Genomic DNA, 22523 nt, shown 5'->3' on the forward strand with positions numbered 1-22523 from the left:
GATACATCAACATCAGATACACTGCAAGGGAAGGATTGAAGGCCACATGCATGGCTACAAAGTACAGTAGATAAACATGTAATTTTATATGCACATTTACAAACCACACTATGCATTTGCTACAAAGGGAGAGAGAGCAAAATAGAAATCACTGTTTAACAAAATCAGATTAGGAGACTTATTTTAGTACTCTTTATTTCCTCCAACCATGGGGAGGAAACATGGTGAACATAAGTATTTTTAAAAAAGAAAACATGCTGGTTTTCTCTGTATACATGTTCTATTCTGAAAGAAAAGATGACTGAGTGTTAGAGTGTATCAGAGGATGTATTCTGTGTGCTGTCCAGCGTTGTCCTCTGCATATTGTTGACTCACTTCTGGACATTGGAATTGACTTGTTTAGGTTTTTAGCCACTTGAAATACAGTTCTTGCCAATTAACTGCATTTGGCCATCTAAATTAGGAACAGTGTCCAGTTTAGATCCTTCTAGCTGCAAAGCCAGTACATTTCATGGAGGGGTAACAGTAGATAATCAAAGGAAAAACATTCTTTGAAAGAAGTAATATTAGCTGTCCAAACTTTAATCAATATAGTGATATGTTTTTACCAATGAAATTGAAGAGGAATACAAGAGATTACTGCTGAGTTTCAACAGTAATGTTTTTATTTTCTCTTTGATGTTTTGAATGTTTTAAATTTAGAAGTGGTAATTCAGAAGCCTTTTTTTGGTTTATGAAAGCTAGCAGAGCTTATTTGTCAGAAACCTCTGGGTTTTGATACCTAACAGAGCCTATTGCTAAGCTGTTTTGGGGAATAGTAGCTGTTCTGGGCTAGGTGAGGCTATTGTTGGCCACATATGGGTTTGCAGTCTGTACTGTTAATCTCTGGGGAGAAATTACTTTATATGGTCATCAGACAGTCTTTATGAAGTTCATATGTTGGAAGCACTGGTTGGTAGTAAATGTTTCTGTAACTCAGGGTTTTCATTTAACTGTGTCCTGATTTAGTCTGACACATTCTGTACCCTATGCCAAGTCAATACATACCCATTCTGTGGACAAGAACTGAAGTTGTAACATTTAGAATTTTTTGTAGTAAGAAAATGCATGCTACTGAAGAGTTCTGTTGTTGACAAATCTTGTATGTTTTTGTGGAAAAACGTTTAAGAAACTCTGTTTGACCTGAGGCTTCAAGTCAACTGCAAACTGCTTTTTCACATTCCACATAAAATTAATGTTTTATTTTGTTGCAATAGTCTGTATCCTAGGGGAAATAAAACAAAGTCTCCAGAGACCTCTAGTGTTTCCACTTAATATCTGCAGTGGATCATGACATACACAGGAAGCACTGGAAAAGAGATACCTTCTCTATAAAGATTGAAAAGTAAATGGGTACAGCACAGGGAGTTTGCCATTGTTGAAATAAGCAGCATTATGGGGAGCAGTAAAAAGAGTTTAGTAAGAATTAAATAAAAGTAAATAAAGAGGTCATTTTGAGGAAGGAGTTAGATTTGAAGTGGTAGACAGTTGTAAGGTGGAAATGTGGTGGTTTTCAAGAAACAGTATGAATTATCTCATTTATCTGGGATGTTCAGACCTGCTGTTAAAGGGTACATGTTTCTTGTTTCACACAGAGATGTTGCCAAGAATGCTTTGCTGCGCTGGCGTGCGTTTATTTATTGGACATTCCTAGGAGTGTTTGATGCTGTGGTATTTTTCTTTGGTGCCTATTTACTGTTAGACAACACAGTTGTGACCAGCAATGGACAGGTTAGTGTTGGATTTCATCAGTCAATGGTAATTTTTTTAATGCCAATTGCAAAATGAACATAGTTTTAATTGTTTTCTTCAATATTTCATGCAAGATGATAACTTCGTTTTGAGTTACTGTGAGATAGACGGGTTATCTGTATAATAAAATCTGAACTATGCAGTAAAACCTACTGTGTATTAGTAAGCAGAGACATAGGATTGGATACTAATTAGGAGAAATATATAACATAAATCCATGTATTACTTCTGAATTTATACAGTAACTTTTCAGTTTCATACTTAACATGTATTTGATGAATATCTGTTTAACATATCAAAAGACTCACAGTAGAGTAGTTTTGAGTGATCATAAAAGATGTTAAATATAACAAGCTTTTTAATAGTTTAATTATTTTTGACATATAGCAGCTTTAAAATAATCTATCTCTACTTGCTTTGCAGTCACATGAATGCAAATTTTATTAACTTTTGCATTTTATTTATTTTATCCATTGATATTTTGGTCTATTTTATTTGTGTGCTTTTTTTTCTTTTTGCTACTTGCTTCTCTTCCTATCCTCAGCTAATGACAACCAGCACTCACATGGTAAGACTATTGTGGATTTGTCATGATATCCATTTCATCTTTCACTGTTCTTAAATTAAACTGTTAAAGAGCAGTAAAATATCATTTAAACCTACAGTTAGAAATGTTCTAGAAATAGAGTATAGCTACTCTATAAGTACTTAAAATAAAAGGAACTTTATAGAAAGCATATTGAGGTATATGAGGTGCGGTAAAGAGCCATGAACTTTAAAAAAGCTTTTTGCTTCCTTGCATTTTGTTATTCTGTTGTATGCTTTTCTGTAACCTACATTTTGTTGCTGACTCTCTGCTATAGAAATTTTTTACAGTTTATGCTATAATGTGCTTTAATGGCTTTAGAAAATGTCCTCGAAATGAGAGAGAAAATAAACTCTACACAATTTTGTTGCCTGTATGCAACATGCACATTTGCTAGAAATGCAGTGTTTAGATATCATTAAAAACCACCTTTGTGACATCTGTCAGGGAAATGACCTTCTAGTGTGAGAGAGAGCACGTGTTAAAAAGCGTTTTTCTTAAGGACACAATGAACTTCCACTAGGCAGAATTGTACCCTGCACTACAGCTTTTTTTGGTACCATTATGCTCTCTGTTAGATGTCCAAAATTCTTCATCACCATATACTTATGGTGCAGAAAATTAGAGTTACCATACCTGTGCCAGTTTTGTAAACAGTTTGTATTGCAAATATTCTCGATTTGTATTGGAAATATGACTCAGTTCCTTTCTGAAATTCTAGTTGTCTTCCATTGCACACATTCAATCTAATTCTAAGCCTCTAAAGCCTAATTTTATTTTTAGATTTATGCCTAATTCTCAAATTTCAGATGTTGAAGTCTACAACTAGATATCCATGTTAACACTTAAAGATAATATGTTGCTTGAGGGGACATTTTGAGTCTTGAATGTCTGTGATAGAAAATTTGTCGTTATTTTGAGGATGCATGCCTGTGTTATGTATAAAACTTGAGAGATATTGAGCTGCAATTTTAGATTTAAAGGCTTGAAAATTTCAAGTGTTCAGAAATAGTTGGAGACACTTACATGAATTCATACACACATGAATGCTAATGGATGTTGATAGTTCTTTCCCAGTTTTTAAATTATGCTTACATCTGGAAAAAGTCAGTGAAGAATTTTAAGTTTTGAAAGGTTTGCTACTGCAACAAGATGTTATTATTGAACAGGGGAAAGGTACAAAGCAGTAAAGAACATAAAAGAGCTGACAGTAGCACTAATGCCATGAGTGATATGTAGTGATACAAGTCAGGTTCCAGATTGTTAAAATGGGTACTGAAGCAAAAATTTTGAATTTTTTTTCCCCACAAATTAACTAATCACTATTATTGCAAAACTAGTAAAAAATTACCAAAGTCAAGATCTTTCCCATACAATGATGCCTGTCAGACTAAAATGAATGTATCATTAAACTTGCTTCCAAACACAATTCCCCCCAAAATGTTTCTCAGTATTCAGAAATTAGTTTGAAACTATTTGCTTCCTGTAGTGTGATAATACTAGAATAATGGAACAGTGTACTTCTGATCACTGAGATCTACTTCATAAATGACTCCCTTGGTCATTTTCTGGTAAACAAAACTAAGATGCCAAGGATTTATCTCCTATAAATTGTTATTAATTTGTGATAGCGCTTTGTGTGTATGGTGTTCCACTATGGATAGGACATCAGGGCTGGTGTTGCAAAAACATACAGTTAGAAACCAGCTACTGAAGAGATGTAAGAAGAAAGGGAGGCGCTGTAGAAGTCATTGCAGATTGCAAATGTCATCTTAGTTTACCCATATAATAAAATGTATTTCCTGGGTGATTTTCTTTATTTTCAGATTTGATACAGAGTATATTAAATGCAATTAATCTAATATAGTTGAGAGAGACTAAGTTAAAAGGAATAGCTGAATGAGAAATACAAAACAACAGGAAGGAAGATAGGTGACCAGAATGCTGAACTGGAACATGGAAGATCAACAAATACAGTCACAGTAGGAGGAAGGAAAGTCTTTTGTAGGCTGGGAGCAGAACACAGAAAAATAGTTGTTAAGAAGCTAGATGTTAACAAACAGACTTACAAAAGAATGGCTCATTGCTTGAAGGCATGAGTAGTATCTTAAGACATTCAATGCTTAAAAGATATTGTGCATTTTTCTAACTCACACCTTCCCATATTGCTTTGCTTACATTTCTCTGTGCCAAAGTAGCAGCTTTATGGATCTTGTCCCTGTGCTGGGACTCTACTTTCTGAGTCAGTAAGATGTGTAGATTAGGGGTTTGGTTGCAGACCAATGCTTTCTATCTAGCCTAACAAACAGACACAAGAAGGTTGTTTCAAATTCTTTATTTCATTTAGTGGCTTATATTGCAAATATGGACAAATGTGTTCAGTATGCGGAAACTTAGACTGACACTAGGTTCTCTGAGAGATGCTACATATGACACGAGAATATTGTAAAATTTATCTGCAAGAAGAAAGTTGATAAATGGCATGATTGGAAGTTGCCGATCCAGATTCCTATCTGATGTTAACTGCACAGGTTTTTTTAGGGCACAGAAAACATAATAATGGCATGAGCCTATTACATATCAAAGTAAAAGATCAAAATGAAGGTTTTCTGAATTTTACCTAGTGTTCAATAGACTCAGTCACAAAGTAAGTAGTTTTAAAATAGTGAAATGATGACTGAGAATAATGAATCTTTTGGCTAGTCGTTTTTTATTTTAATTTTTTGTTTCCATTCCCAGTTGATTGCATTATCTTAGCCTAACTTCCTACTGATTTATGTCCTGTGGCTGGCTGTGGTCTTCATTCAAAATTTTTCATACAGAGCATATTTGTGTGATCACCTTCCCACATGGATACCCTGTCATGTAATATTGGGTGAGATCATACAGAGAAGTGTCTGTTGGACATAATCCAGTTAAACTCACTGCTCTATGCAGGGCTAATTAAAATCAGTTTGCTGAAGGCTTTGTCAAGTCTTTTTCAGGTTTTCAGTTACTCAGAAGATGCAGATTCCATAACCTTCCAGGGCAACCTATTCCAATGTTCTTCTGTCTTCATGGTGGAAAAATTTCTCACAGTACCTAAGCAGAATATTTCTTGTTGTTGAGGAGGGATTTGTTCCAGTTCTTCATATTTGTAGCTCTTCAGACGTTTGTGAGCAGCTGCTGGATTGTTTCTCAACCTTCCCTTCACCAGACTAAGCTCCTCCACCCCTCTTTGCAGAAGAGCAATAGACTGCTAAACACCTTGGTTGCCTGCCACCGATCATTTCCTATTTTTTCACATTACTCATGAACTGAGGGGCCCAAAACCAAGAACAGTGTTCCAGGTTGGACCTCAGCGTAGCTGAATAGAGGGGAATAATAACCTTTCTTCAGTGGCCATGTTCCTTCCAGTTGCTGTGCAGTTTACCTTATCTATAGAGAGAGCACAATATGGACTTGTATTCAGCCGGTAGTCCACATAACCCCCCTGCAACTTCCTTTTCAGCAGGGCCATTGCACAGCCAGTCACTACTCCATCGTAGGTGTAAATCTTTGCACTACTTCTTATTTAATTCCATAAGGTATCTATTAGCCTGCTTCTCAAATCGGTACAGGTCCCTCTGGATTGAAACTCTCATTATTTCAGCTATTCTCTATTTTTATACCACCTGGTAGTTCGCTCATGGTATTCTGTCACCATCCAGCTACTGACAGGGGTATTCCACGATTCCCAGTCGCTGTTCCTGGTGTGGTTGGCTGATTACCAGAAGCCAACACCCATCAATGACGTTTGAGTCCAGTGGTTCAACCAGTTTTAAACTATAGTAGTAGTCCATTTAGCCAGCCCCTGCTTCGTTATTGTCCAAGTGTCAAATGCCTTGCTAAATTCAAAATATATTGCATCCACTGGTTTTCCTTCTTAAAAACAACTCAACCTGTTGGTCCCACAATGTTGCCTGCTCCTTTCCTTCCCAAGCTTTGCTGCTAAATGCAAGGAGCAGGTTTTGTTTGTGAGGACTATTATCCAGAGTGTATTGGGTAATTCAGCATTTTCTTTGAAACCTTCCACTATGTTGTCTTACCACTTCATCAGCAGACTTGTATTCTTCCTTTGAAGCAAGGATATCTGTAAATATCTTTTTTGTCCCCCTCAACACCCCTCAGTAATCCTTGTTGGAGCTGAGTTTTGTCTGCGGTCTGCTCTTGCTTTTATGCTGTTTGTTGCCTGCCCATATTGTCACCTCTTGAATGCTCCCATTTCCATTTTTCCTTTTTGTCCATGCAGTAACATCCTACTTTGCCAACTGGATCTTCTGCTGAAATTCCATGCCTGCATGGAAGTTGTCTCATTCCTGAAGTTGTAACTGCAGAAGGGGGTTCATAAGAAAGCAAGAGTTATCTTTCAAAGTAATTTGGATCTCTTGGACACTTGTCTTTCATGGGTGCAATACCCTGAATCAAACACAGTCTCTTCTAAAATACAGCATCCTAACTGTTGCTTACTTTTCCAGTATTTCTCTGGATCCTGAACCTGGTCATCTGGTAGCTGCTGAAGTCCATGCAATCTGCTGTGACAATATTCACTACTAGTTCTTCCCTGTGCCAGCATTAATGGTCATTTCTGCCCACTTGAAAAGCAGAGGTGTTTTTATGTCCTTATGCAAGTGGGGAGAAAATCAAACACAAGTTAAAAGTGGTTTATCTTAAAACATATGTGGACGTTTTTGTACTTGTATGGTTCTAACGTTCTTATGCTTATCTGTATAACATGCTGTTGAATCTCCAAGAAATTGTTGGATGCCAAGAACATCCAACAGAGAAGGGAAATCAGGAAAAAGATGACATCCAAGAAGAGTGATTAAATGACTGCTGTTTGTTTTTCAGTCTTGGTGATTTGTAAATTGCTCTAGCTTTGATTTTTATTAAGAAATATAATATGTGTGAACTTCAAGTTCAGGGCAGAATGTTGGTTGTGGTCTTTGGCTGAAATCTGAGATGTGTACACACAGAGCAAGAAACTAGAGCACTTTGCACTGGATAGATCATGTAGGAATTCAGTTTTTGCTTAAGTGTCAGGTCATGATACAAAACAATACTAATCTTTAAGATGTTTACTCTGAATAATTCACAACATAGTGGACAATATTGCCTATAACTGCTTTGGACCATTTTTTATAGATGTTTGGAACTTGGACCTTTGGAACAGTGGTGTTTACTGTGCTTGTATTCACGGTTACATTTAAGGTAAGGTATGCTGTATTTTATCCACTGAAACTTTCTTAAAACTTGGTTTTTAAATTGTTGCTTATTTATATTTGTTTCTTTATATCACCATGCATTGTTTTATTACTTTAAATAGAGAGTTTGCTATCTGTGCCTTCTTAACTGTGCTAAAATTGAAAGATGTTTTTAACTACTTCTATGTAGAATTCTTCCCTATTTTCAAAGGGTATAATTCTGTTTTATCTCCTGCTGCAAATTCCTGTTGTATCTAGATAGTAATAACATCATATAATATCTTTTTTTCCAGCTTGCAATAGATACACACTATTGGACATGGATAAATCACTTCATGATTTGGGGATCACTGGTATTCTACATTGTCTTTTCTCTGCTCTGGGGAGGAATTATTTGGTATGAACCCTAATATTAATTGCATTGCAAAAGTTGTTTCAGAATCATAAAGTTGTTATATTTCACCTTTTTGTCACAGAATTAAATTTAGCCTTTACGTAATGCAGAACTCTTATTTTAAACACACCATAATTGCTAACAGAGTGCTCAGCTCTTCCATCAATGAATGCCTGCTAAAATTTCTTAAAGAAGAATGCAAGGAGAATATCAGACCACAGACTACCACTGGGTTTTATCTCTGTAGTGTCAGTGGAAAGCAGCCCAAGGCTTGGTTCAAGGAGCTGACATTGCCTTTCTGAGTCAAAATGTCACAGAATAGATAAAGCCTGTGCAGTAGGTGATGACCCACCTACCTGCTGGGCTTGTCTTGGGAGCTAGCTGTAGCAGTCAAAACTAGACACAGGGAGCAGAACTCAATATTGAAGTCATGTGGATGTCCAAGAGTCCTGTATTAGAGCTCATTGTTTTGCCTCCTTACTTAGCAAAGTGGAGTTACTGTAGGTGTCTGTCCTACTTATTCATGTTGGTAAGAAGCTTTGTAGGAATAACTCTTGTGCATAGCCAATTTAAAGTGTTGGGGGGTTTTGCTATTGAAAGTTCTGTGTGCTTGAAACTGAAATTTTTGGAAAGGAAATCGAGTTGGAACAAGTTCAGTTCCTAACTGTGCCTGATTGCCATCAGGAGCTGGAAATTTTGTTTCACACTTGTAGAGCTCTCAATTATGAGGCCATCTTCTTAACTACTGCTAGTAGTTAACTACTATTCTAGTTTGCATTCATAAAATTTTGATGGACTAGAGAAGGAGGGGCCTAACTATTGCTTGGTGATTAAGATTCTATTTAATTTAGAGAAAGGATTTTTATTTAGCATGGCTTTTGCAACCTCTTAACTCCTTGGATATTTAGCTGCCTCTTCTGTTTTCTAGTAATATCAGATCTCAGTTTCTTCAGCATCAGTTTGCAGAAGTGACATTTTCCCAATAGTTTTCCAACCAGCCTTGCTGTGTATTAAAGATGTGACTGTGTGTATATAAAAATGTATTTCAGCTTAGTTACCTTTTTAGTATGCAAATACTACCAAATTTTGAAAACAGTCATGAAACTGCCCTACTGGTTTTACACTGCAGTGTTGCTGCAAACTGTCCCTTGATCTTGGCTCTCAGTGATTATGGCCTCTGGTTCCCAGTACCACACAGTAGTGGCATTTTAATGATCATTCAACTGCATGGGATACAGGGAGGTTGGGAAGAGAAGGCATTAATAGTATGGTTAGATAAGCATGTGGTGAATAGGATGGGGAGCATAACATGAAAGTATTAGAGGTACTTATGGGAGCCTGAGAGGTATGAAAATAAGCATGGTTAACAAGCATTAGTCTGAGGATGCACACAAAGGAGTGTGCCTTAGCGAAGACCAGGGGAATGGTGAGTGGGACACCAAGAAGAAAGATGGAAAATACCTGGGGCAAGATAAGGGTACATGGAAGTGCATAAACATTTTAAGGATGAACTTAATTTATCTTTGCAAGGGAGAGACACTGTGGTAGGGAGGGGACAGCATGATATTTCCTTCAGTCTGGGAGACAAAAGGAAGGTAGTTATCTCCAGATGGTGCATGGTTAGCACCATGGTTAGACTGAGATGGATGAACTCCCACAAACTGGGAAACTGAACCTGAAGTATTTCACCACTGGCATAATTTTTGTATTTAATACTGTCAGCCTTTTGTGTATTGAAGTATAATAATTATTTTATCTTTTTTCCTCTCAGGCCTTTTCTCAATTATCAGAGGATGTATTACGTGTTCATGCAAATGCTGTCCAGTGGTCCTGCGTGGCTGGGTATAATTCTGCTCATAACTGTAAGCCTTCTTCCAGATGTTCTGAAGAAGGTCTTATGCAGGGAGTTGTGGCCTACAGCAACAGAAAGAATCCAGGTAGATAATCTTTTTCATTGTGAAGTTAGGTATTTTTTGTATTACAAGTGTCTAATCACCTAGACCAAGGTCAGAGATGAGATTAAAGCAGAGATTCCCCATCTGTGGTGTCTGAGCAATATGGTGAAGGATGCTGCCTGTTATTTGCATGGTGGAGTTAACCTGAATCCTGGGGCAACGCTTGTGCCTCCATACCAGCCACCACAGGGAAATCAGCTGATGAGAATGGTGGGAGACAGCTACATGGCTCAACATGATTTCTGATTTGAGGAGATAAGAAGGGCAATGGGGTTGGGATCTCCAAAAGGGTAGATAAGAGGCACTTACATCTGATAACATGCTGATGCCTGTTACAAAAACACATGTATTAAAAATTACTCATAGCCTATTAATAATTTTTTCCTCTTTTATATTTTGACTTACATTTTGCCTGTTCTGATCCATTATTTGTATATAAATGTGCCTTGCTGTGCCCATGGGAAGAGGATTTTAAAATCCATTCTCTCCTTTCATCTGATCAGCCCAAAAGGAGAAATGACTGTGTAAATACAGTCCAGCTCTTCTAAGGCTGGAGAGGAAGCCAGGTTCTGTGGGAACCACGGTGCTATGCTGGGGAGGTGAATAGAAAATGTTTCCTGTATTTTAACCCCAGTAAACTTTTATATATTGTATATGTTAGAATGTGAAGGACGGTAGAGGTGTGCTGAACTTTAAACTTAATGTTACTGCCCTTGCCCTTTTCAGCCCATGAGCTGCCACCAGTAGGTTAAAAGAATGAGTTACCAGCAACAAGAGGGATTAGGTAGCATTTTGATCTTTAATTGAGAAGGTTCTTTGCATTAAAAGAAAAGGAATAAAGGAACTTTGCTACCAAAGAAAATAAAATATCCCTGTGGCAAATGTAAAACCCTCTGCCACTGTTTTGTATTCCTAGAATGTACAGGTGTAATAATGCCTTACTTCAGGAAAGAATAAAGAATAGCAGGAAAGCATTCCCAGGCAGAACAGTATTTAATGTTTTTTTTCATTTTGAGATCTTAGATGTCTCTTTGCCTTATGTACCACTTGTGGAAGGAGTTGACCTCAGTATAGATTCTGAATAGTTAATTTGAAAGTCTAAAGAGAGAGAATGAGCAAAGTTTAAGGTAAAGAAACAAGCTAGTAAATAAAAACCCCTACCAAAGGTTTTGTAGCATTTCTTAGAGACATTGTATATTAGTACTGGAAAATGAATTAGTAGTAAAGCAGACTTTGGGCTCAACACTGACAATATTCATTTTTAATATTTAGTCAAAGATCTGTGACTTTTAACCAGTTATATCGCTTGTGTTTCTTCTTCCCTCTCTTTGTTTCTTCCTGTCTTCCAATCCACTTTGTCTAAATAACTGCTACCTTGCTTTAAACATAAATGATGTGCTCGGTTGCTTCCTACAATCTTCTGGGGAAATCAGACTAAACATCAGTGCCTTTCTGTTGAGCAGTCCACCATCTTTATGCTTTCTCAGACTTCAAGCAGTCTAAGTTTCTAATGGAACAAAAGGTGACTTTTTTCTGCCTTTCTGCATGCTTGGCCATTTCATTCAAAGGACTTTACAAAGATTATCATCAGAAGTTATTTACTATACTCATTATCTCCATTTGTGATTCATGTCCACTATATTTTGAGGAATACCATTTAGTACAGTGTTTTCCTTCTGTGTATCTCAGAGATTGTATGAATTGTTGTCACAGTCCATCACTGTCACTATCAATTTTTGTCACTGTTCTTGCTGCATTTTACAGAATGTTTCTGCCTCAGGAATCTATGGTTCTTATATCCCCATTTTGATCATTGGTCTGTCTGTAGATGAATGCATGTTGTGTTTCCATTGTACCTGAATGAGTAGGATAGTGACCACACAAACAAGTGATAATTCTGATTAGGCTGATGTTGCTAGCATCATACCAAAAATGTGGTACTGGCAACCACTTAAGCAGTCTCTGGAATATATTAATGTATCTTCTCTGCTGCTAGAAAATGCAGCTTTTTTCTTTTTCAAGCATGCATTTTGAAACTGAGCTTTCCTTATGTTCCTTTTAATGAAATTCTGTGCTCTTTCTAGAAAGAAAACAATTCAAGGTCTGAGAGTTTATGACATTATTTAATATAAAAGTAGAAGAAATGCTAGTTAATCTTGTTTTCCCTACAGTCTGCAAGAAAACGGTTTTTTACTTAATGTTCAGAGACTCTTGGTTTCCATTGCAGATTTTATATATTTCTTTCTTAAGTGGTTGAGATAAAAAATGTATTTCCTCCTTCGTTCTTCCTCAGAAATACATAGTCAATAAAATTTACTGTAATTATGTAAATCAGAGGGAAAATACAGTCTTTTTCACTATTGACAATTCTGACCAAAATTGTCTCTTAAGTGTTTTAGGATTGGTTTGAACTGAGCTTATAAATAAGTACTTTTAAATGTACTGCATTCCTAAAAGTGGTATTGCTTTCTTTATAACAAAAGGGCTTTGGGAACAATTGAAAAGATAAAGATAGGACTAATGACCATTTCCCAGGTTACTAAATTAGTTCTACTCAGGCAATAAGAATGCATAAAGCCTTTGAAGCAGTTCTTATACTTCCAAATGTTTCAGTTATTTGAGAGTCACTCCAGTGTGTGGTGAGCGATTGTTTACCATCACTAACATTTGGATGTTTTAACATTCCACATATAGCTCTGGGTTTTTTTCAGAGAGCTTTTCTGTGATATATATATATATACACAGACATATATGTGTATACACATACATATATGTGCATAAAAGTATATATATATATGTGCATGTATATTGGTATTGATAGAAATATATATACATAGGAACTGTTGTCTTTCTTGGGCTAAAACATTACTTCTGCAAAAGCTTTGGAGGAATCTGTTGCCTTTTGGTAATTTCGGTCAAAATCTGCTTATTTCTTATATATGTAGTCTCTGCAACTCTGGCTCAATGACACAAACTGAATTTTGTGCTTTAACTGGTGACTGTGCAGCTGCAAGGTTTCTTTCAGCTTTCACTTTTAAAAAGCAATAGGGTATTTTTTTAATATAGCCAATCTACTTTGATTATTTTTTCTTTATTCTTCATTCTTTAATAGCAGAATTTTAGCCACTCTGTTAGGGAAAATATAAATTCAATTTAAATTATCCTATTTCCTTTTTTATAATTTTCACTTTGGTTGATAGTGTTTCAGCAGTTCCAAGTATTTGGTAGCTGAAATACCAGGTGTTTAGTTTCTGAGCTGTAAATGACTTCTGTACTTCCATCCCTTTTAAAGAAATATTTTTCTTTTTCTCTTTGTTTTTGACTGATGATTTTTTACTTTTCTTTCACTCAGTCACACGCTTAGGCCATCAGCCATGTTATGAGATCTTTACCCTTTGCTGCACCTGGAGAAACCCAAAGTGGTCCTTTTGCCTGGGGAAGCTTCTCTGGGGATTCATCATTCTTCTCTTCCTCAATGGGCTTAGCTGCTGTTGAACAACTGGCCTGGGTGCTCAGACAAGTGTTCACCAGCAAACTGCTGCCTTGTCACGCGTCAGGCTCCTCCTCTGAGGGGACAAGGCAAGGGATCTTGCTGTTGCAATATTTAAATGCAGTGGAAGAAGTTTCCTTGGCAAGTCCCCGGCCCCCTCTGCCCATAGTGTAATGATGAAGCTGTAAGTCAGCCTTCATGAGCACCACCCCATCACCTCCGTGTGGGGCACTCCCTTCGGTGTGCCAGCTGTTCCGGGGAGTAGGGAAACGGGATGCCCACTCCTTAGTGTAGGATCAATTTGGCCTCCTCATACCACAGGCACCTCTCCCATTCAGTGCAGGTTATTGTTAGAGGGGCAGGACACACAGTACTTAGTCAGTTTAGTGCTTTTGAGAGTAATTTTTTGACAGAGTTTGAAATGGAATTAAAAACACCCTCAGATGATTAATCTCAGGATCCAGAAATAGAAACCTTGTTTTACACTGGGTAACCTTTCCTTTTTAAGTCTGTCAGAAAATCCATCACTTTTACAGGACTTTGCTATAACAGTTACCAAATGGTACAATTCATTCACATTTCTTGTATTCATCAAGAGTCTCACTGTTTTTCCTCATCCTTGCAGAAGAGTATGAGACATAAAACAGGCCAAAATGCACTGGCGAACTGCGATGGGCCACTTCTTGAAGGAAATCTTTCACCTTCCGAGCCATAATTAGATCAAAGCTAGGTAACAGTACTGTACGTGTTGCCAATTTGGATTAATTTCTATTGGTGCTATTTACACATCAACTGTTTCCTCCAGAGTTTTTGATGTACTTTATCAGTATTGATACAAAATCATTATGTGTTACTTGGAGAGCCTAGTTTTTGCAAGAGATGTTCCATGCCACAGGTAAGATCTTTTTGTCTCAGACAGTTAATCATGTAAAGAAGACCAATAAATCGATACGCCACCTGTATTCATGTCCTATAAGTACATTGTATTATGTATAGGTGTTGTGTGACATTTCTTTTATAAGAGCTGCAGTCATTATTGCAGTGTGTACTCACATTACACCACAGTGTAGAATACTTAAAGTCAGAGGTAATTCTTACCCAGAAGCAGTTTCTCCATCATCTTTCATGTTCTTGAATACGTATATAGACCAAATGCAGATGGTAACATGTGGAGATAATCATAGTGAGTTACTTGTGAAGAGGACCTTGGGTCAGAAGACTGGGGCTGTACGTGTGACAGTGTCTGCCACAGTGTTGTGTTCTGTACAGACCAGGGCATTGCTGTGTTACTGCCTCAGATGAAGAGAGAAGTGTGATAGTTTACCTGAATATCTGAGACAGCAACATAATTGGTGAACTAAATTCCCAAAACAAAGGGCCAGCAGAATGAAGTTCTCTGTTTTATGTCATGTCCTTCCTATGCCACTGATGACACAAACAAGAAGGCACACCCTTTAATGATTCTCATCTGGATGCCATGGCTGTTCCAGTCCCTTCATGATCTCCTGACCCCAAAAGCAGCACATGAGGAACTAAGTGAAGGTGCAAAGTTAGCAGTGTTTGAAAAGGACAAATGTCATGTTCTCTGTGTGCTGTACTACTTTAAAGTAGCTGAAGGTAGCTAAAGTAGCTGATTTGCTTTTACTGACTGTTGCACAAGTAGCAGTAGAAAAAACCAACTTCCTTGACTAGCTTCAGGCTTGGTAAAGGCTCTTGTCTTGGAGCCATGTGTAGAAAAAAGCATTTTATTTTTAGAACTATCTGTGCTAACTAAAATGCTTCACTTTCTAGCTGAAAGAATAGGAAAATTAGTTACTAATTGTATGACTAATCCCTCTTACATTTCCAAAGCAAATCTGCTAATGTGTTACCTGATTTTTATGTAATAATGTTGCTATTTGGTCTATATGTGTTTAAAAGAACCCAGGCCTCACTGTGATGAGCTGTTTAGGATAGTTTTGTGACCTTTTCAAGACTGCCTTTTTAAGAGAGCTTTCAGATTACTCTAGGTTATGCAAGAGTAGTGTTTCAAGCTTGTGATTGGCATTAAAGTGTCACGTTCCTTTGCAGCCAAAGTTCTATAAGATACATCATTAATATTTTGTGATTTTGTCCTTTTGATACTGTGTTCTGATTAACAGGGAAGAAGGGGATGATTAAGAATACAGGATTAACTGATCTATGTAGCATTCATGGAGAGATTGATGAATAACATTGCTTTGAACCATGTTTATAATGCGTTTATATGTTAGATGCCATCACAAAACCTCCACACCTCTATACCTGGAAATTATATGTGCATTTAATGAAAAAAATTTCATAAACTCATTGGGGAAAGGGCTGTGCTAGTTTTATTTCAGTTTGTGCACACATCCTGGCTCTTGTCATGCAGCTGTGGTGTTCTGTAGTCCTGAGCATTTCCTGAGTGGAAGTGCCAATTCTGCCGGAGTGTGGAGTGATTATGTGAAAAAGATAAATTTTAATAGGCAGTTAGACCAAGATAATACTGAGATGTACAGTATAAATTGCCTGTATAGATGCTACACGTAACTTAAGCAAGTCTAAAATTCAGTACTGCTTAGAAGTACAGAGCAAGTGCATTAAACTCTGGAACTCTCTTCATTTGTTAGCACAAACTGACTGTAAAGAATTTCCTCTCTTTGGAACTACCGGGCAAAGTACTTGAATCTGTCCTGTCTTAAGATTCCACATAAGAAGTTGTACTGGGAAAAATTCCAAAATGAAACATAACCTTGATTTAAAAAACTTTCATTTGAAGGCAGGCCTCTGTGTCTTCATCTCTTCTCTGAAGAGCCCATTATCAGGTTTAGAAGTTAAGTGTAAAATCTTGCCTGGTTCTGTAGGTCTTAGTGTAAAACTAATCGTGTTGAAACTGGTTGATTGCAAAGCAGCACAAGGGATTATACTTTCACATGAAACAAATATCTAGAGTTGTGGTCTAGGAAAAGGTATTATTATACCAAGGGGACAGTGGTCCTATGAAAGAAAGCAATTATATACTTCTGGTTCCAAGATTGTATATTTACTGTGTATTTGTTTCTTTTTTTCCCTTTAACAGAAGGCATCGAGGCACTGTCGGGAGCACATCTCAGAATTCACACCTCTTGCCTGTCTGAAAAGCCCAAGATACAGGAGCAGTGACTGCAGCAATTCCCCAGCAAGAAGGTCTAATTCTCATTCTAAAAAAGTGATGTTTACGCAGTGGAGAGGCATTGATTATTCAGTACTTCCATCTGTCTTTGGCTATTCAAATAAGCATTGGCGTTCCAGTGCAGGCTACCACTACAGTGGGTCAGGTTTGGAAACGTCCATATGACAGAACACCAAGTCAAGCCTTTAAAAACTGTGGTTTTGTTTATTTATTTTTTCAGGAAACAGACATGTCACAGAGACATATTAAACTATATGTGGATTTTGCTGTCTGAGGTAGTGTTGAGAAAACAGGATCAAGAGCTAGAAGTATGAACCCTTCCAGGCCAATAGGCCTCTTTTTATGTTTTGAACTACTGGAGCAATGAACAATCTGCACAGTCTGGTACTGTGAGACTGGTAGCACTAAAAAATCTCTTCATCCTGTGTCAAGACTTCTGTGTATTTACTACTTCTGTCATCTTTAGTGATTTTCTTTGTTACTTGAAGTGCAGTTTCAGTCAGTGACCTACATTTTGAGATCAACAGTTTTAATTTTCAGCCAGGAGCAATTGTCTCAGTTATCTCAAATGAAATTCTCCTAAAGCATATTTAACAAATGCTGTTTCTGATTTTCCCCTGTCCTTTTTTCTTTCTTTGCTCTTTCTGTAGAACAAACTGGTGTTTCCTCTGTGCAAATCTGCTTTCAAGAAACACTCTCTAATGTTCACTTCCTTGTAAGTGGCCAAATCAGGGCTATGTATGGTTTCAGTTAGTTTTCCCCTGTAGAAAGATAGGCAAAACAATCCTTGTGTAGAGTACGCACACACAATATGAAGTCAAGTTGGCTGTTAAACAGGTAAATATCACCAGTGTTGGTATTTACTTATAAACTGAATGTAAGCATTTTGCCTAAAACATCTTTGAATTTGTCAAAGATGCACATTACCTGGTGTTCTCACTTCCTGTCCCTATGATTGTAAAATATATATAGCAGAAAGTATTAAGCTTTTTTTGACACAGTTTGCTGGGGTTTTTTCTTAAAACAAGAAAAGCTGTTTTTCTGGATGAGTATCTTTTGCTATCCTGATTCATACTCTTAATTTTGATTTTTTTTGTGTGCGTGTATGGTTAGATACTGGCTAATGGGCTTGGTAGATGTATTGCAAAGCACACAACTGTTAGCTTTTGCAGGCAAACCACGAGGTGGCACACAACTGTTGACTAACAGTTGAACCACAGTTGGGATAGAGAAACTAGTTTGACTGCAAGGATTCTGTTTGAATTCCCTTAAGAATGACAGCCAACTTGCACTTCTGTTTTCTCTGCTACATTTATGTTACCTTGCAGTAAATTCAACTATTAGCTGCATCCTTGTGTTGTTTCTTTAGTCCAGTGTTTTATTTTGGGGTGCAAAAATATCTGAAGCAGTAATCCGATTTCAATCAATTTCAGCTTGATGGTTACAGCTGGATAATGGCCATCCTCATTCAATACCTCTATGAGGACATTACCTAAAAGTGTATTTTAGTGTGAAAACAAAATCACAGGAATCAGACCTGCAGCATTTATTGGAAGACCTGGCCAAGACATTGTTAGTTGTCTTTCATGTGGACAAGGGTGGCAGAGAAAAATTATTTCCTTTTTTGTGTTTTAACAAGAAAAAACAGAGGCAAAATAAGTTTACTTACTACTTTACTTTTTAATAAAAGAAAAATCAGCTTACTAGGAAATGTCCCTCAATGCCCTGGGTCAAGCAGAGATTGTAAAATGAGTTATGAAATCTTCAGTATACCAAAGATAACAGAATTTTACAAAGTCTAACAGTGAGCACCACAGATAAAGGTTTTTTATCATTTAACATATAGCACTTTTAAGTTTCAAAGAACATCCTTACAGCAGTAGCATTTTGAAATACATACACATGTGTGGGTGTGTGTACATATATTTGCCATTGCAGACTTGAATGTTGGTCAGTTAGAACCGTCCCCTACATAAAACACTGGTGTATATATTTTTAAGAAGTTAATATGGGTATACATTTTATACCAGTAGCAGTGACAAATTTCTTGTGTGTAGTTAACAAATTATTTGTAATGTATTTTTTAGAAATCTTAAAATTGCCTTTGCACTGAAATATTTTTCATACTGTAGCTATTTATAAATCTGTTTTACGCATACATTTGTTAACACACCATTTCTATTTTTTTTAAGTATATGTTTTGAAGGCTTTTTTTATAACTATAAGTTTTGGCCACTTAAATTTAGCTTAGAGTGGAGTTGTGGCTGAATGTTGAAATTCTAATGAATGTCAAATTAGAATACAGGTCTGTTGCTCTATGAGTCTCACCCAAGTGATTGATGTTTTGCTGGGATTTGTGGTAGCAGTGATTAGAGCACTGCACTTGCAGTGCTTTATTGTAACTGCTAGCTTTTTTACTCTATAAAGCCTCCTGCTTTTTTACTTTCTGAGTTCTATCTTTTAGCCTTAAATAAGGAAATTTTTGCTTGATATTTTTGAAAATGCTGCATTCCTGTTCTGCCTACTAACAAAGCAGTTGATTGCAAACTTCATGTAGCCCTGTACTTAGATATTGTTGACAACATTTTTCAGGCTGAAACATCTGTATATGTTTGAGAAATTTTAGTTAAACATGTCATTTTTTGGAGGAGAAAGAATGCTTGAATTTAAGTGGAAGTTTCTGCTTTGATTTAGCAATACTTTTACCTTTAAAAGTTGGTGCTGTTGGTTTGTTAAAAGAGACTGTTTAATGAAATGAACATAAAACATCAACTTTGCTTCACTTGATGTGTTTTTGCTTCAGTCCCTGTTACTATTGCCATGTAAACCTAGTCCACTGCAGCAGGTGTTAGCTTGGGAGTTTTACTGCAAAAGATAAAAAAGATGAAAAAGTAGAAATTAGATCAACATGCACTAGAGAGTTTTATTATGGGTGGTACACTGAAAGGAGACTGATTTTTATGTATGAAGAAAAAAAAGAAAGGAAAATTCTAAAAATCTATATAACCTTCTAACTTGCCTCATTCAAATTGTTGCAGCTTTAACAGCATAATGTCTCCATAACTGCTTCTATAAATGTCTTGAAACTGGTAAGCGCTAACCAAATGTATGTGAAGACTTAGAAAGTATTTCAAGCTTTCTGGCCACAGAAGCTCATATATTCCTGCAGTGGCTTGTGGCAAAAGATCTTTTTTGTTTTACCATGTACAATAATTGTTTGTTCAGCCACTTAATGTAAAAGCTTACAGTTTACTTTCTTGCTTGCATTAGCTTGTGTGTCTTGAACCAACTGGCTTGCAAAAATAAGAGGGGGAAAAAATAGCGTAATTGAGGAACTGCACTGCTTTTCTTTTGGAAGCCAGTGGGATCCTTGTGCTCATGCTACTGTCTCTGTTAAAAAAGCTTTAATGGAAATTTGTGAAAGTATTACAAAAGTGAAAACGTACATGATTCTACTTTGCAGAATAATCAAAAAATCAGTTTATATAGCTTTAATTTTTTACCTAATGAAAATTCACAGGATTTCAATCTGCATTGTCTTGGACATAAATTCTGTGCTATGTACACTTTGCATTTTAGAGGTTCTTTCATGATCCAGTGTAAAGTAGAATCTGCGAAAGTTGCTGTATGGGGCTGGGGGGTAGTTATCTGTGCTTTAAACATTAAAGATGTCTGTAGTCATCAGCACCAAATACTGACACTTCTTTTTAATTGAACAATTTTAGGTGCATTTATTTGACAATAAATCAGCCTTCAAATCTAATATTCAGATTATCCTATACTAAATTTATTTGATTTGAAGAGTCAGTGTGTGAATACATTACTGTAAAGTTTCTTTTCAGTACTATTTTTAACTTTTATTTCTGTAGACAACCAAATATAACTTGTTTATATTCAGCCACATTTTGGATCCTTATGTAGAATACATAAGCAGGAGATACAAATCTGCTTGCAATAAATATAAACATTCAAGACTGGTTTAAGTTTGCTCACAAGTAATTACAGTAATTCTAGTATGGTATGAGATGGTTTCATATTAGTCTGTAATAAAATGTAAGTATATAAAGAAAACAGAATGAGTGTTTGATTCGGTTATTGAATATGTTTGTAGTCACACTCATTTCTCATACTGGAGCGAGTCCAGTGGAGCACCACAAAAATGACTAAGGGGACTTGGAGCATCTCTCTTATGAGAGACTGCAGGAGCTGGGCCTGTTAGTCTAGAGAAGAGAAGACTGAGAGGGGATCTCATCAATACATATAAAGATATCGAAGGTGGGTGTCAAGAGGAGGATGCCAGGCTCTTTTCAGCAGTGCCTAGTGACAGGATGAGGAGCAGTGGCCTTAAACTAAAATACAAGAAGTTTCACCTCAACATGAGGAAGAACTTCTTTATGTTGAGGGTGGCAGACCACTAAACAGGCTGCCCAGAGGGCTTGTGGAGTTTCCCTCTGGAGACATTCAAAACCCACCTGGACACGGTGACACTGCCTTGGTAGAAGGGTTGGACTGGGTGATCCCTTCCAACCCTATCAGTTCTGTAATTCTATGATTTTCAGAGTGTGTGTAGCCAGCTAAAAAAGCAAGTTAACAAAAAGAAATTCAAAGAAGGCTGGAACATGGGCTGGGGGATTGGGGGCTTGTTCCAAAACTAATAGAAACTGGTATCGGTCCAGGAGAGCTTTGTTTCTTCTGCACAGATTAAGTGCTGAAGTTCTTTCCAAAGTAAACTCATAAGCTATACAGGAGAAGGTCTGCTACATTTCCTTGTAGTTCTGCTGTGTGAGGTGCCCAGAGCCATTTCTCTTTTCTATTGCAATGTTGTGAATTTAAGGAAGCTAAAGTAAAAAACAATGTGATCTGACATCTGAGTTGGTGGCAGTGTTCCTAAATACTTACAGAAGAGGATGAGTGCATGGAAAGACTATGATTTTACTTCATTTGGTGATACAATTTTACAAAACTTCCTTCTGTTTCAAAACCATTACAGGCTCCAAAGTACATTGGCTCCATCAGGGTGAAGGTATCCCAGACAGCCTCCACACAGCAGTTCAGGGTGTCAGGTTTGGTCCCTCCTTCTGCTGCTCTGAGAATATGTAGAATGCTTAGGCCTTTGTTTCTATACTGATTTTGCACTTCCCATAATAAAGGTTTCAGAGGAATGGGTTTGTATTTATATGAGACTTTTATCTTAATAATACAAGAATGTTGTACCTACCATCTCCCTTTTGTACATCAAGAAATTTTGTGTTTCTGCTGAATGAACTCCTAGAGAAGGTAGTTTGAAGGAGCTGGGTAAATATGGAAGATGTTTTTCCCTTTATTCGTGCAAAGAAGAAAAAAAATGCATAGATTGCAATTAGATTTTGCATTGAAACTGTTTTTGAAAAAAAATGTGGTGATACATCTGGATTTCAGGAAGAACACAGTACCCATACAGACATGTTACCACACAACTTCATTTTGCACATAAAATTACATTTACTTATTTAAAGGAAAAAAGGATAGAAAATAATTTAAGTAACAAACAGTATTCTTAATCAAATACCATGTGTTTTCCATTATCTTTTAAGTTATGCTCTTTTAGTAAATTACATTATAGAATTGATTGAAAACTGTTTTTATATTCTACAGTAACTCTACTCAATATTTTCTGCAATATATGCAACACTGCTGTATAAAATCTTTCCTGGAGGTTATCTTGATGTGAAGTGAGGTAGGTTGGAGACAGACTGAAGTTCCTTGGTTTTGTTTTTCAAATATTCTGATTTCCTGAAGTGATACTCTACAGGAATTTAGAAACAGTATTTGACTATTCTGTTAAAGCTTTGTTGTTGTGTGTTTCCACTGCACATACAGGTGTATTAATTTTCATTTTATTCAAATGCTAAAGCAAAACCCATACCCACTTAA

General features: G+C 36.7%; 1 protein-coding gene across 6 annotated transcripts in view; it reads left to right on the forward strand.

The window, feature by feature from the left end:
• ATP11A (ATPase phospholipid transporting 11A) overlaps positions 1-20686 on the forward strand; it is a 119809-nt gene extending 99123 nt beyond the window's left edge. For 2 of the 6 annotated variants that reach the window (XM_041418055.1, XM_041418060.1), the window contains 6 exons: positions 1635-1770; positions 2336-2359; positions 7541-7606; positions 7893-7996; positions 9765-9930; positions 16518-20686. In XM_041418055.1, the coding sequence (XP_041273989.1) occupies positions 1635-1770; positions 2336-2359; positions 7541-7606; positions 7893-7996; positions 9765-9930; positions 16518-16775 (754 nt within the window). In that variant the 3' untranslated portion in view covers positions 16776-20686. Of the gene's footprint in view, positions 1-1634; positions 1771-2335; positions 2360-7540; positions 7607-7892; positions 7997-9764; positions 9931-11381; positions 11471-14063; positions 14169-16517 lie in introns of all 6 variants that reach the window. The other 4 variants (XR_005953653.1, XM_041418057.1, XM_041418059.1 and 1 more) reach the window with 4 other exon arrangements.
• Positions 20687-22523: the final 1837 nt, after the last annotated feature.

Source organism: Onychostruthus taczanowskii, unplaced genomic scaffold (assembly GCF_017590055.1).
Source record: "Onychostruthus taczanowskii isolate IOZ18803 unplaced genomic scaffold, ASM1759005v1 scaffold58, whole genome shotgun sequence".
Taxonomy (NCBI): Eukaryota; Metazoa; Chordata; class Aves; order Passeriformes; family Passeridae; genus Onychostruthus; species Onychostruthus taczanowskii.